The sequence below is a fragment of the Panthera tigris genome, chromosome A1, assembly GCF_018350195.1.
Source record: "Panthera tigris isolate Pti1 chromosome A1, P.tigris_Pti1_mat1.1, whole genome shotgun sequence".
NCBI classification, from domain to species: Eukaryota; Metazoa; Chordata; class Mammalia; order Carnivora; family Felidae; genus Panthera; species Panthera tigris.
The window spans coordinates 210,413,015-210,426,736 of record NC_056660.1 but is presented as its reverse complement, the minus strand read 5'-3'; the positions used below and the strand labels follow the sequence as shown (position 1 = coordinate 210,426,736).

The following is a 13,722-nucleotide window of genomic DNA, read 5'->3' as shown; positions in this document are numbered from 1 at the left end:
TTGACTTCAGTCACAGCAACTTACTTGACATGTCTCTAGAGGCATGGGAAATAAAAGCAAAAATGAACTATTGGGACCTCATCAGGATAAAAAGCTTCTGCACAGCAAAGCAAACAACAAAACTGAAAGGCAACCAACGGAGTGGGAGAAGATATTTGCAAATGACACATTGGGTATCAAAAATCAATAAAGAGCTTACCAAACTCAACACCCGAAAAACAAATCCAGTGAAGAAATGGGCAGAAGACATGAACAGACATTTTTCCAAAGAACATACCCAGATAGCTAACAGACACACGAAAATATGCTCAACACTGCTCATCATGAGGGAAATACAAGTCAAAACCACATTGAGATACCACCTCACACCAGTCAGAGTGGCTAAAATTAACAACTAAGGAAACAAAAGATGTTGGCAAGGATGTAGAGAAAGGGGAACCCTCTTGCATTGTTAGTAGGAATTCAAACTGGGCAGCCACTCTGGAAAACAGTGTGGAGGTTCCTCAAAATATTAAAAATAGAACTACCTTACGACCCAGCAATAGTACTACTAGGAATTTATCCAAAGGATAAAGGAATGCTGATTTGTAGAGGCACATGTACCCCAGTGTTTATAGCAGTGCTATCAACAATAGCCAAATTATGAAAAGAGCCCAAATATCCATCAACTGATGAATGGATAAAGAAGAGGTGGTAAATGTATAAATGGAACACTACTGCCAGTGAAAAAGAGTGAAATCTTATCATTTGCAGAGTGAAATCTTGTCATTTGCAACAACATGGGTGGAACTGGAGGGTATTATACTAAGTGAAATAAGTCATTCAGAGAAAGATATCATATGATTCACTCATATGTGGAATTTGAGAGTCTTAACAGAAGACTATAAGGGAAGAGAAGGAAAAGTAACAAACAGGGAGGGAGGCAAACCACAGAAGACTCTTAAATACAGATAACAAACTGAGGGTTGATGTGGTGGGGGAGGAGGTTGGAGGGTTGGAGAAAATGGGTGATGGGCATTGAGGAAGACACTTCTTGGGATGAGTACTGGGTGATGTATGTAAGTGATGAATCATGGAAATCTCCTGAAGCTAAGACTACATTGTATGTTGGCTAACTTGTGTGTGTGTGTGTGTGTGTGTGTGTGTGTGTGTATAATGCTGATTGACACAAATTTCTGTCTAAAGGCTCTACTAATTTATGTCCTCACCAACAGGAAATGGGGGTTTTAGTTTTGGTGGACAGTGGACAGCGTTAAGGCAAGTTCTGAGCTACTTAATTACATGAATACGGTCTGAAGTGTTGCAGGACCAGAATTCACTCAATAAACACTTTGAAAATACTTATCATCCACATGATTTCTGGACTCAAAGTGTATAACTTAGGAGAAGAAGTTATCTCTACATGAAAACCAAATCAACAAATACATGGTTTGAAAGATCTTTTCAAATGAGATTTTTAAGCAGTGGATGCTACAGGGATTCTCTGAGGCCTGGAGCCCCTGTCTAGGGGAGAATCAAAGGCAAGCTTTAGGGAGGAGGTGTGATGAAGAACTGGATCTTGAATAAGGCTAAGATTTCCATAGGTAGATATAGAGAGGAGAGTCTTGCAGTCCACGCTTGGAGAACAGTTTGGGTGACATTGGATGTAGGGAAGTGAATGGCATTGAGCGGGCGTTGAACGGAACTAAGGAATGGACTAGCTGGGATGTAAATCTGGGTGGTCTGCCTTCAGAGTCCATGCTTAAAACTACCAAGTGGCAGAGGAAGAGAAAAATAACTCATTCAATAGATAGTATCGTATAGCCTATTTTATTCTTTCCATAATAGAGTTTGCACATTTTTCCATGTCACACATATATCACTATTGTGGGATGGATGTACCATAATTTAGCTTGGACTGTATCAATGGCCATTTAGGAGGATTCCTATGTTTTACAATGACAAGTGAAGTCCTGATGAACTTTTTTGTTCATGAGTCTCTGAGCACACAGAAGCTAGATTTGGAACAGTGGGAAAGAGAAGAACTCTTCCCCTCTTGTTGGGTTTTCCTCTGTGGAGTCTGGACTTTGGAGCATAGATAGCTTTGAGGGGAGTCCTGGGTTGGGGCCTGGGATGGATTCCCCTGAGCCTTAACACAGACCTTGACTGGGACACAAGGTGAAGTTAAGGATGCTGTGACCTGGGAGCCAGAGGGCTGAGTCTCATTTTACTCTCATTTTGCTGTTGTCTTCCCTTAGCTTTAAAATCTTGTTTAAACATTCCAGCCTTGTATTGGCCCCACTGTGTGGCATTAATGGAAGAGTCTTATATCCATGGTCTGGTGTAAGCCCTAAAATAATTGAGCATCAACCATCCTAAACTAGGATGCTGTGTTAAGACCAAATAGCAAGAAGCCACTTAGGAGAAGGCTAGAAAAGGGGTTAGTCTGACTCTTCAGCTTAGTGCTAAGATTCTCTCCCTGTTGCTTGCCTCAGTGAGTCTAGACTTTGTGTTTATGGAGGGGAGGGACTTGGGTTGTAGGGGAAGCAACGGAGACACAGGGAAGTATTTGAGAAACATGGTCAAGAAAGGATCAACAGGACTTGGCACTAGAAACAAGGGAGAGAAGGAGTCCCAGGCTATTTTCTGGCATGGAGGCTGGGGAACTGGGAGAAGAGTGGAGGGTGAGAAACAGAAACAGTGAACTTGGAGGAATAACTGGTTTGGGGGAAAATGCTAAGTACAGTTGTTGCTATATTGAGTTTGAGGTCACAGTGGGGAATGTCATCGGAAAGTCACACCCTGCCTGGTTACTTGGGAGATTGAAAAATATTCACAAACAGACAAACACAAAACCTTATAGATCCTTAACATCCTCACCCCAAACCATCACCACAACCCGCTCCTGGCCTTCTCCTTTACTTCCATGAACTCTCTGGGTCACCTGCCCCTCCCCAGATAGCTTCCTCCCTTCCCCATATGTCTAATTCTAAATATTCAGTCATCACCAATACTCTCTGCCTACTCTGGCAGGAAAAATATCAGCTCCCTGTTCCAAATGCCCTCCCTCACTCCCCTAGAACTCTTGATGACATGCTAGCATATTGTACCCCCTACTTATCTCTGATGGGCTTTGCTGAGCGTCCCTGGCCTTGTGTGTTCTCTCCCTGAGAATGAATGAAGTGACCTTGTAGTGACCATGCTTCCGACTTTAACTCTTGCTGTCCCCAAGAAGTCACAGAGAGCACAGCAGATCAAAACCTACCTTATCCTTCACCATTTCTATTCCTATCATGAGGCCTTTGCCTCGGACATCTCCAACAATCTCAAATTCATCCCGCAGCTCAGCAAGCTTCTGTAGCATGTAGGTGCCAACTTCTTGACTGTTTTCCTGTAGATTTTCTTCTTTAATCACCTGTTTAGAGAAAAGTCCCAAGTGGCCTTGCATTAAAAAAAAAAAAAAAGTTTTAAATTGACTGAGAAACACAGAACAGTAGATGTGCATGACTTTCTTTATGGAAACTTGACCAGACAAACGGAACCCAAAGTCTAGTGTGACCATGCCATGTACTACAAAACGATTTGCTGTAAGGTGTAAAAGAGTCTTGGTATGGGGAATACTTTCCCCAAACCCTTCTCATCTTCAGGGGTGGTTAAAAATTTAGGAAAGAATAGGGGTGCCTGGGTGGCTCAGTCTTGAGGGTCTGACTCTTGATTTCGGCTCAGGTCAAAGTTCTGGGGTCATGGGATCAAGTCCCACATCGGGCTTTGCACTGAGTGTGGAGCCTGCTTAAGATTCTCTCTCTCTGTCTCTGTCTCTGTCTCTCTCTCTTTCTCTCCCTGTCACTTTGAGTTCTTCTTGCACTCTCTCTCTCAATTAAACAATTTTTTTAAATTTTATAAATTTAGGAAAGATAAAAGACATTTCTCAATGCAGTGTATAACACAGATTCCATAATCCTGAGGCTCATTATTGCCAGCTTCGCTGAGAACTGGGATACAGTGATTAAGAAGACAAACTCTCTGAGGAAAGATATGTCACAGGTTCTTGCCCCACTGGGAGATTACTGACCTTTGCTTCGTCAGCCCTCAGTCAGACACAGGCTGTCATTACCCAATTGTCCTGCCACAGGGCCTAGGCCTTGTGAGCTGAGGGGAGCTCTGTGAGGGCCCTGAAGATATAAAAATATTTTCACCTACTTCCACTCATGGCAGAGACCGTGATTCTTGACTACCCACAATATACTACATCTAGATTTAGCTGATAATAATTGCATGAATCCATGACTCTCGGTGTTTTTAACCTATTTGTTCACCTATACCCTCTCTACCTGGTCAAGGTGACACAACACTTTTAAAAAGTTGGCAATGTCTACAAAACAAAGTCAATGACACATTCCTGACTGCACTTTTTCATTTTGTGATTTTATTGTATTTGAAGATACTTTTTAATTAGCAAGGGAAGCTTTTACTTACTTATTTTTATTTAAAAATACTTAAACAAAATAAAAATACTTAAAAATTTTTTGAATAGGTGAATCATGTGCCTAGTTCAAAAATCAGTAGAGGGGCGCCTGGGTGGCTCAGTCGGTTAAGCTGCCGACTTCAGCTCAGGTCATGATCTCACGGTCTGTGAGTTCGAGCCCCGTGTCCGGCTCTGTGCTGACTGCTCAGAGCCTGGAGCCTGTTTTAGATTCTGTGTCTCCCTCTCTGTCTCACTGCCCCTTCCCCACTCGCACTTGTCTCTCTGTCTCTCTCTGAAAAATAAACATTAAAAAAATTTAAAAAAATCAGTAGAATAATTCTCATTGACCCCTGTCCCCAGCCACCAAATTTCTCTACCCACAAACAACCACTGTTACCCATTTCTTGGACATTCTTTCAGTAATACCTGACACTTTCTTAAACAAGTGCTGTTGTGCATATCAGCAAGGGCACTTAACAGATAAGATACCAGGGAAAATCAATGGAGTAGGGCTGAACAACAGCTAAATTACGTAGTTTGTCCCATAAAACTCAGTTTCTTGTTAGTCTTTCAGCTGATAACTGTACAAAAAAAGGAAGGAAGAACATATAAAGAAAAGGACCAAAATTAACCAGAAGTCAAAGATGGCAGTTGGTAACTATCCATCAAATACCAGAAATATAAAAAGGAAATGCCAGTGTTACCAGCTAGCTAGCTTTTCTTATATTTCCTAGGCATGTGAGATGTATTATGTATTATTTTGTATCTAATACTTCAAGCATCCCAAATAGATCTTAAAAAGGGGGTGAAGGGGCAGAATAAACAGTGGAAATCTAAATTTGTGGAGTGGTAATGAACTCTTCACGTTAATAATGGGATGTCATAGAGTTTGGATAATGTGTCTCTGGTGCTGAAGTAGTCATTTTGTGAAATGAGAGGAATGACGTGGCTGCTGGAACATACCTCAAGCACGGCTGATCCAATGGCACAGGCCATGGGGCTCCCTCCAAAGGTGTTGAAATGATACATGCATTTAGCCAGAGACTTGGCTATCTCTAGAGGGGGAGAATGAAAAGTGGACAAAGAGTGACACATTCCTATCTACAATCTCCCACCACATCACTTGAATTATATTTACTATCATGTCATATTAATAATATGTTTCATGGCATCGAATCCAATTCATTCTTCATTCACCAGATAGTGGATGTTATGAATGGGATTATGTGTGTGTCCTTGCCCCCCCCCCCCAAACTCCTCTTCCTATGTGAAAGCCCTACTCCCATTGTGAATGTATTTGGAGATAGGGCCTTTAGGGAAGTAATCAAGGTTAAATGAAATCATAAGGGTGGGGCCCTCATAATACTGGTGTCTTTATAAGAAGAAAAAGAGACACCAGAGCGCTCTCTCTCTCTCAGAGGAAAAGGACTTGCAAGTACACAGCAAGAAGTTGGCCATCTGCAAGAGAGATTTCACCAGAAGCCAACTTTGCTGGCACCTTGATCTTGGACTTGAGCTTCCATAACTATGAGAAAATAAATATCTGCTGTTTAATTCCCTCAGCGTGTGGTGTTATGTTATGGTAGCCCCAGATGACCAATCCACTTACTCCGTGGATAAGGAAAAATTGCTTATTTACTGAATTAGAAGTGTGATAACAAAATCTTTAATGTGTTGTGTGAATTCAACAGTACTTTAACACTTGATTTATGGGAATTTACATGGGACCTTCACTTGGTAACCCTCTTTTCTGTATTATAGTCTTGGTTTCAATCTTTAAAAAACCTCGCATCGAGGTTTTAGTAACATAATTCCTGGATTGTTTCAGGGTGAGCATATATTTGGTTCATTACATTTCCCTTTCTACATCCACATTTTAGTACCTAGAACAGGGAGAAACTTAGCATGTCTGACTCCATGTTGTTTCTATTCCCCTTGCTGCTGTAACCTGTATCTTAGAAATTTCTGCTTCACTCTGCCAGTAGGCATGTTAATCATAGAAGGAATTTTGCTTATAGCTGAGATTTGCAAAGACTCCTTTTTTGTTTTTTCACTGGAAACCTACATCACTTGAGGAGATAAGGAAGTGCAGACAGAAATGACTATGCTATGTTCAAGATTTACAGGAATGGCATGACCAGATTCCTGTAGGCAAAGATGAAATGACCAAAGACAAAGAGTTATAAGACCTCTTCAGATGTCTATAGACATCAGTCACCTTTGTCTTCCCCCTTTTGCTAACAAACAAGAAGTTTGAACATTGACCCGAGGGGAGAAGTTTCTTTAGGATGATAAGCCACCATCCTCTCAGTTTGTTGGCTTTTCTGACCCCAACATCTGGCCACTCAAATGATTGGTTTGTCAGGCAGCGAGCATACCAACTTGGACTCAGTATCATACCTTTATTCATTCAATAAAACAGCGAGATATCACAGGGTACTTAATTATCCTTTAGTATCGCTGAAGCGGATACTACTGGTGGAAAAATGGAAAAATTTAAAGATTTTTAACAATAAACAATTCATAAAAACCATTTTCTGTAAAACCTCACCAACATTGAAAATATGGCTCATTCTTGTATTCGCTTTATAGAATATTCTGGCTAAGTGAGATTGTACTGCATTTGTCTGTTTTGTTGATGAGACGTAAACAGAAACCTGTCACTCTGGACCTTGAGTTTATAACATATTGGCGTAGTTAGGCCAAGTAAGAGTCTCCTTCAGAATAAGACTCCTCTGGAAATTTCAGTTAGCTCCAGGTTGGTTAAAAAGGATCTCTTGTGTGGGATTTGTTTTTGTGGTACGGTTGCTGATACCTTGTCAGTGCGCAAGAACCTTGCGCTTCATTGTGGGGGTAGGAGAATTCATCTTCCCTACAGCAAGATCACAAAGGGATGGCATTCTTCCATCTCTTCCACAGTCTGACAGGCTGTTTCTCATGATCATTGCTAGGGAAATGCACGTGTAGTTCCCATCGCTGTCTTCAACCCACAGAAATTCCCAACCACGTGTTTTCTGCCGTCACTGTTACAGGAAACCCAGAAGCAAATGCAGCCTGCCCATAGGCTCTACCTGGAGTTGTCACAACTGCTGCCATGGGAAAGCCATTTCCAATCCCTTTAGCCATGGTGACAATATCCGGCAGGATGTCGTGTGTTTGGAAGCCCCAGAAGTGAGAGCCCAGCCTTCCAAATCCCGTCTGTACCTGATAGAAACAGATCCAAAATCATTTGAAATGTTTCAAGTAATGCTGGCTTTTCTGACTCTGGTCTCTTCCCTTTCCTCCGCTTCTTCTTAAGTATCATCATTGCCGGCCATCATCTTCACCATCTTTGTACAAACATGGACACAGCACTTAATCTGGGTCTGAGCTTTTAGTTACCAGAAACTGTTTACTAGGTTTTTGGATTTTGGATCCCCAGTGCTGCACAAGTTTCGTTATTAAGATGAATGCTGTTAGGCTGGTTTATACTATTTTGGCAAATCGAAGTTGAAAACTTGGTTATGAGGTGAAGTTCTCTATGTGGGTTTTGAACTGTCCCTGATGCAATCCGTAATGGGAATTTAAAAAGTGTGTTGACTGATAGCATGTCACCTGTGATGACAGCATCAGCTGTGCCTGTTAGCCACTTATTTGATAGGCTTCATTTTGGATATTTGAGTTCTGTGCTTGTTAAAGTTCTATACTTGTTAATCTACTAACCAACCAGTCAATTAGCAAAAGCTTCATTATCTTGGGTTGCAGAGGAAGGTTTAAAAAGTTTTCTCCCTATGCCTTTCCTGTCCTGGCTGCCCTACACCACACTTATTCCACAGCCACTCACCTCATCCGCGATGCACACGCCTTCCCGCTCTCGCACCAACTTGAAGGCTTCCTTTAGAAACCCCTTTGGGTACTGAACAACTCCATTCACCCCCTGCAAGAGACCAAACCAAGGAGTCCTATAACAACAGCATAGCCCTTTGAAAAGAGTTGAAAGAAAGAAAGAAAAAAAGAAAGAAAGAAAGATCATTATCATCATTAGCATTAGTAATACTAGCAATTTTTAAAATGGTCTTTAGAACTGTTCCAACAATGTGTGAAGAGAGGGGCCATTACTCTTATGCCAAGCCTTTTGGGAAAAGGATGCAAATGTTTATTCTCTTCTGAGATTGGAAACAAAGTAGATTAAAGGGATTTGGTAACAAGAAAATCACCCCAGGGCAGTGTGGGTATTAAAGCAACTAAACATTGGTGGGGTTTCCTTTTGTTTAGAATTTTAGGAATTCAATAGTTTCATCTATCTTTTCAGCCGGGCAATGCAGGAGACAGGTTTTGAAGGTCAGTTGAAAATCAAGGCCCTTCGGGGCACCTGGGTGGCTCAGTCGGTTAAGCGTCTGACTTCAGCTCAGGTCACGATCTCAGGGTCCGTGAGTTCAAGCCCCGCGTCGGGCTCTGGGCCGATGGCTCAGAGCCTGGAGCCTGCTTCCGATTCTGTGTCTCCCTCTCTCTCTGCCCCTCCCCCGTTCATGCTCTGTCTCTCTCTGTCTCAAAAATAAGTAAATGTTAAAAAAAAAAATTAAAAAAAAAAAAGAAAATCAGGGCCCTTCTCTTTCAAGGGGACTGAGAGAATTAATTGAATTTGGAGAGAGACATGGCAATGGTCACCTAAATATTTTGGAATTCTCTAGAATGTATGAATGTATGAATTAAAATTCTCTGATAATTTAAGCCCAATTAACGTCTAAGGTCAATATACCCACTTGAATTGGCTCTGCAAAAAATCCAGCAATTGATTTGGCCACAGAAGTGTTCAGAGTATCTTTGAACTGTTCAATATACTGGTCTCTTGCTTGGCAGCAGTCTGCGAAGAACAATAAAAACCACAAACAAACAAACAAGCAAAACATAGCATTTGAAGACGTAAGAATGACATTCAGAAGAATGGGAAGAGCACAGAAAAAAAGAATATCCGATGAGTAAATTGACTAGAATCTTTACAATACAGTAAACAGGATATGAGGGTATAAATTTCTGAAGGGTGAACTTTCTTTCAGAACAACCTGTACTTTGGTTTGAGCAGAGAGACGAGGATAGTTGTAAGGCATAAATGAACCACTTCAGTCATGTCCATCTGGGGGAAAAATGCCCCAAAGTGTCATTGAGTCTGATATACACAGCTGTTTCACCTAAGGATACCATCTTCTCAAAGGGGTAGATTTAATTCAGATGTAATTGGGGAGTGGATTTAATCTATTTGATAATAACTCTACCTTTTATTGCCACTTAATCTGATGTACAATTTTAAAGCTACAAAGCGTCTCAATCTTTCGAGATAATAAATATGGTTACAGAAGAATTAGAATCCAGTCTAAAGAGGAATGCACTGGAGCCGGATAAATTCCATCCATGGTAGCAAAGGAGAGGAAGCCTTCTCTGGAATACTAAGGGTCCCAGATCTATGGCATCCATACGTGACTGAAACTTCAGAATTTTTACCCACACCTCTAATTTGATTCTAAACAGCACCACACAGTTTCTGAACTTAAACTCGTATCCTTGAACAGCAGGAGAAGCACAGAGGGAGATGTGGATGTGACGGACGCCCTGGGCCCAGTAACCATGAGAGCAATTTGAGAGGTGAGTCACCACATACCATCCTAGCGCTTGCTTAGACGCATGGACACAGACCTGTCTCCTGAAGTGGAGAGATTAGGGACAGAAAATATCTGTCATCGTCATCAAAACTGAAGCATAAATATATTTTATACTTCAGCTTTTCATTTAAAACTGGAAAAAAACACTACCTGGCCCCAAACATGTTTTAAGGTACATGTGATGTTTGGGAAAACTCGCGTGGCTAGGTTAGTTACAATTAGGGGCTGGAAGTGTGAAGAAAGAAGGAAGGAAAAGGACACCAAATCCAGAAAGCATATTTTTAGCATCGCTTATGTTGCTTGAGGAGAGGATATACTAGACAAGTAAACCCACGCTTGTAGAGAGTCCATTTTTTAGTTTTTATTAAGAAAGGCAGAGAGCCTGGGATGACTCTAAAGGATGGGTCACATATGAAAAGAAACAATTTGGAAATTTAGCACGCCCATCTGTAAGGAGAGAGGGGGGAGCGTGGAGCAAAGTCAACCCCGATGGCTGACATCTGGCCAAAGCCAAACTGAGAGCAGGCTTTGCGTGAACCTGTGATAGACCTTTCATGATTTGTCCCCCGCTTGCCCACGAGTTCAGTGACGAGAGGGGTCACCTCCTGTAATCAGCTGTTTACTTCATTTCACATTTACGTCCTGAGCTCATTGATGTAACTCCAGGTCAGGCTGCCTCTGGAGAGAGACATGGTGCGGTGGCATCACCATGACAATGAGGGTGTAACGAGTGGATGTTCCCCTGTATACCATTCAAACAACTGAGTGGAGATGGAGAGTTTTTATTTTAGCTGGTGGTATAGAAACAGTTAAATAGAGTGAAGAGCCAAGGAAGAACAATGTTTCAGGAAAAGGAAGCTCATCTTGCAAAAGGTGAGGAACAATGACATGACGAGGACGAGGTCTGGGGCATTGTGGGGCAGTGGGCTTTGGGAGGTGGATGTCATCACAGCTTCCGTCCTAAATTCAGGGCCCGGAATGAACACTTGGCAAGACAAAATCCCGGCAAAAGGATAGAGGAAGGTGATGTAATCTACCACAGAAACATCTACATCAGCTTCACAACCTGGACTCCTGCTTATGCCCATGTGGGCAATGATGACCTAATCCTGAACTGAAAGGACTTCCACCAAGATTGGTACCCGTAAGCGCCCAGTGAACGCACCCTAAGAGGAACGGAGAACCGGAATCTTCTACACTCAAAGTACTTTACGAGCTGGGTTGCATTTGCAAACATGTGACTACACCTTTTTGCAACAAAGACCAAACACTGCGCAGTTCCCCAAAGTGCTGGAGGAGTGTGAAGTCTCTTTTCGTTTTGCAATTCTGTTTGAATACATGTATCAGTTGTGTCTCTTGAGGATGTGAGTTAAGAAAACAGCTGACTTCAGATATGCCAAAGACAACAGTTCAGAGGAGCAGAAGGGTATGTCTGTCACTATCATTAAGCCTCCGGAGGCCACTGGAGAGATGACCATGGGGTTCTAGTATTTTCAAATTGGCCTAAGCAGAGAAAGCTTCGAAGAGGGAGGAGGCAGAGAGGATGGAGAAAGGCAGGGACACAGAGTAGGGACGGAAGGAGATGGCCAGCTCTTGAGTGCTTCTGCCTGCTAGGCTCTCTGCTGCCCGCGTTGTGGTCAGATTGAGGTCGATGAGGTGCATGAAACCGAGTTTAGTTCTCGATGCCATCCAGGTAGCATATGTGGGTCCGGCTCTACAGGTACCCTTGGTATTGCTATTATCTGCCTTTCTGTACCCAAAACTCTCCTCTCTTGATCTCATGAAGCCTTGTAGTGAGGGGTTGGGGGCAGCTGCTGCCATCTGTATCTTACAAATGAGAAAGCCGAGGTGACAGATGGAGGCTTTGCTTGCAGCTGAACCAGCTGGGGCTGGGAGTGGAATCCAGGTCTCCTGACTTCGTGGGTCCCCTCGATCCTGACCAGAACAGGAATTATTTTTAAGCCTGGGTTCATCCTGCTGGCAAGCCAGTGTGAACAGGGGTGGCCATAGGTAGGGAGCAGTGGTTTGGAGTCAGAAGGCTTGGGGTCAAGTCCTAGCTCTGCTGCCTCTCAGGTGTGGACCTTGGTTTCCCGATTTTTTAAAGTGGAGAGGGGAGGGTTTTTTTTAAATATAGCTTTAAATTTCCTTAGAGTTTTAAGTTCTGTGACCATGGCATCCTATTTCAATGCTCATTCTTTTATCCCCCTGTCTCCATTTTGCCATTATCCTATCTGAATTTTAAGGTGACTGTGAATCTTCTTTCTTCCTTTCAAAGCTGATTTCTAAGACTTCCATTTGCATTTTTTCAACCCGAGTGACTCAAAACTGTTCCATTAAGCGTCTTGGGCAGAAGCATTGAGCTCTTTCTTTCAGCACTACTTAGAAGCAGCTATTCCGAGGTCCTGAACTGTGCCGACAAGCACAGGGGAGACTGCTGATTAGCAGAGAATTGCTGCTTCCATCCCTCCCCTCTGGTAAGAATAGGTAGAGAATGCAAATATAAATGCGGTTGGTAAATGGGAACTCTCCTTTTGAGAATGCCTTTAAAACATTTGCCAGAGATGTCTACAGACTTTGGCAATGGCCTTAAGTTTTGACAGATGCCCTCATTTTGGCTGGCATTCTGAGTCCCTTGGGGGAACTTCCTGACAGGAGTTTTGAACTGGCTGAAAGTATTCTTTTCCCTCTCCCCCTCCTCCTTTGGGAATTGGTAAACAATCCCACCAACCTTGTTCTCTTTTCAAGCTGATAGCAGAGCTATTGCTAACAGAGCTGACGGAACTCCTTTAATGAAGTATCAGGTGGGAGTTTGTTTAGCTTGGCTCTGATGGCCAGAGATGCTCCCCTCACAGCCAGAGAGCACAGCGGTAGTAGGCATGATGCATGTTGACGCTACGAGGCCTTGCTTTCCAGTTTTGTTTCCTTTGGCTCTTCCCTTTTCCATTGGGTCAAATCTGTTCACTGAGTAACGGTTCGGCCTTTCTCGGTTTCGTTACCCACCCTCCCGGCCACCCCGCACCCCACTCCCTGCCCAGTTGAACCTGGTGCACAGCTGCATTTTCTAATTGTTTGCACTGGAGAATCTCGACAGTGGCTTCCTCCCCAGGGGCCCCGGAAAACATCTGGGCACATTGTCTGCAAATGACAAAAGAAGGCATTTGGCAAAACTGTGAGGACAAGACACATATGATACCAGTCAGGATAGGAGGGCTTCTTAATTTGATATTGAGATTCCTCCCATACTCCTCTCCCACTTAGGACAAAAACCTAATACTTTGGTTTGAAAAGATAATTTTTTCTTAGAAACCAGTTATGTGGGCACTTTACAAAGGAAACTGACTTCAGTGCCAGCCTGGAAACAACTTGCTCAAGAGTTATACGGGTAAGGGCATCTGAAAGAATAGGAATAATTAGGTATCTGATTTGATGTTCAGGTGGGTACAGCAAGTGAGAACAAAAGGTGAGTACAAGGATGGGTCTGTAGAAATCTTATGCATTCGAGGCTCTGAGAACTAATCTCAATGCATTTATTTGCGGTTTACCTGATTTTATTTTCAAGCAAAGCGAGTTGTAAAAATCCCTGTAATTAATTGCTCAGAGTCTGAAGGCCTTTCTACTAAAGGTTTCCTCCAAGGGGGCTTT

General features: G+C 42.6%; 1 protein-coding gene across 1 annotated transcript in view; it reads right to left on the bottom strand.

Moving 5' to 3' along the window:
• AGXT2 (alanine--glyoxylate aminotransferase 2) overlaps positions 1 to 13,722 on the bottom strand; it is a 58,416-nt gene that overhangs the window by 16,372 nt on the left and 28,322 nt on the right. The window contains 6 exon segments of the mRNA XM_015544407.2: positions 3,245 to 3,394; positions 5,408 to 5,499; positions 7,516 to 7,648; positions 8,268 to 8,360; positions 9,187 to 9,287; positions 13,122 to 13,215. Of these exon segments, the coding sequence (XP_015399893.2) occupies positions 3,245 to 3,394; positions 5,408 to 5,499; positions 7,516 to 7,648; positions 8,268 to 8,360; positions 9,187 to 9,287; positions 13,122 to 13,215 (663 nt within the window).